The sequence below is a fragment of the Opisthorchis viverrini genome, assembly GCF_000715545.1.
Source record: "Opisthorchis viverrini unplaced genomic scaffold scaffold38524, whole genome shotgun sequence".
NCBI classification, from domain to species: domain Eukaryota; kingdom Metazoa; phylum Platyhelminthes; class Trematoda; order Opisthorchiida; family Opisthorchiidae; genus Opisthorchis; species Opisthorchis viverrini.
The window spans coordinates 1-260 of NW_008781711.1; the positions used below are offsets into that span (position 1 = coordinate 1).

At 42.7% G+C, this 260-nt stretch overlaps 1 protein-coding gene across 1 annotated transcript; it reads left to right on the forward strand.

Annotated features, from left to right (window-relative positions):
* Nucleotides 1-30: 30 nt before the first annotated feature.
* On the forward strand, nucleotides 31-228 carry T265_16377 (hypothetical protein; the record flags this gene model as incomplete). The annotated part of the gene is made up of 1 exon (XM_009180007.1): nucleotides 31-228. A coding segment is annotated over one exon (198 nt), but the record flags the coding sequence as incomplete, so codon positions are not given.
* Nucleotides 229-260: the final 32 nt, after the last annotated feature.

The window sequence follows — 260 nt, forward strand, 5'->3', positions numbered from 1 at the left end:
TATCGATATATTGGTATATGTTTGTTCGATATGAATCTGACGCTGAATTTCGTATTTGCCATTGAGAGTCATATATGTCAAAAGCGTGGTTACAAGCGTCGCCACAGGCCTCGTGCAACGGGTGCTCTATTGTTGCCGATTACTGATCGCATTACAAATGAAATTAATAGTTTCTTGGAGGTTTCAAGACCTTTGATAATCCGAGCGTCGTCATCGCCCTATGGGACAGGTGAGTAGCTGATAAATGAAGCACCGACAAG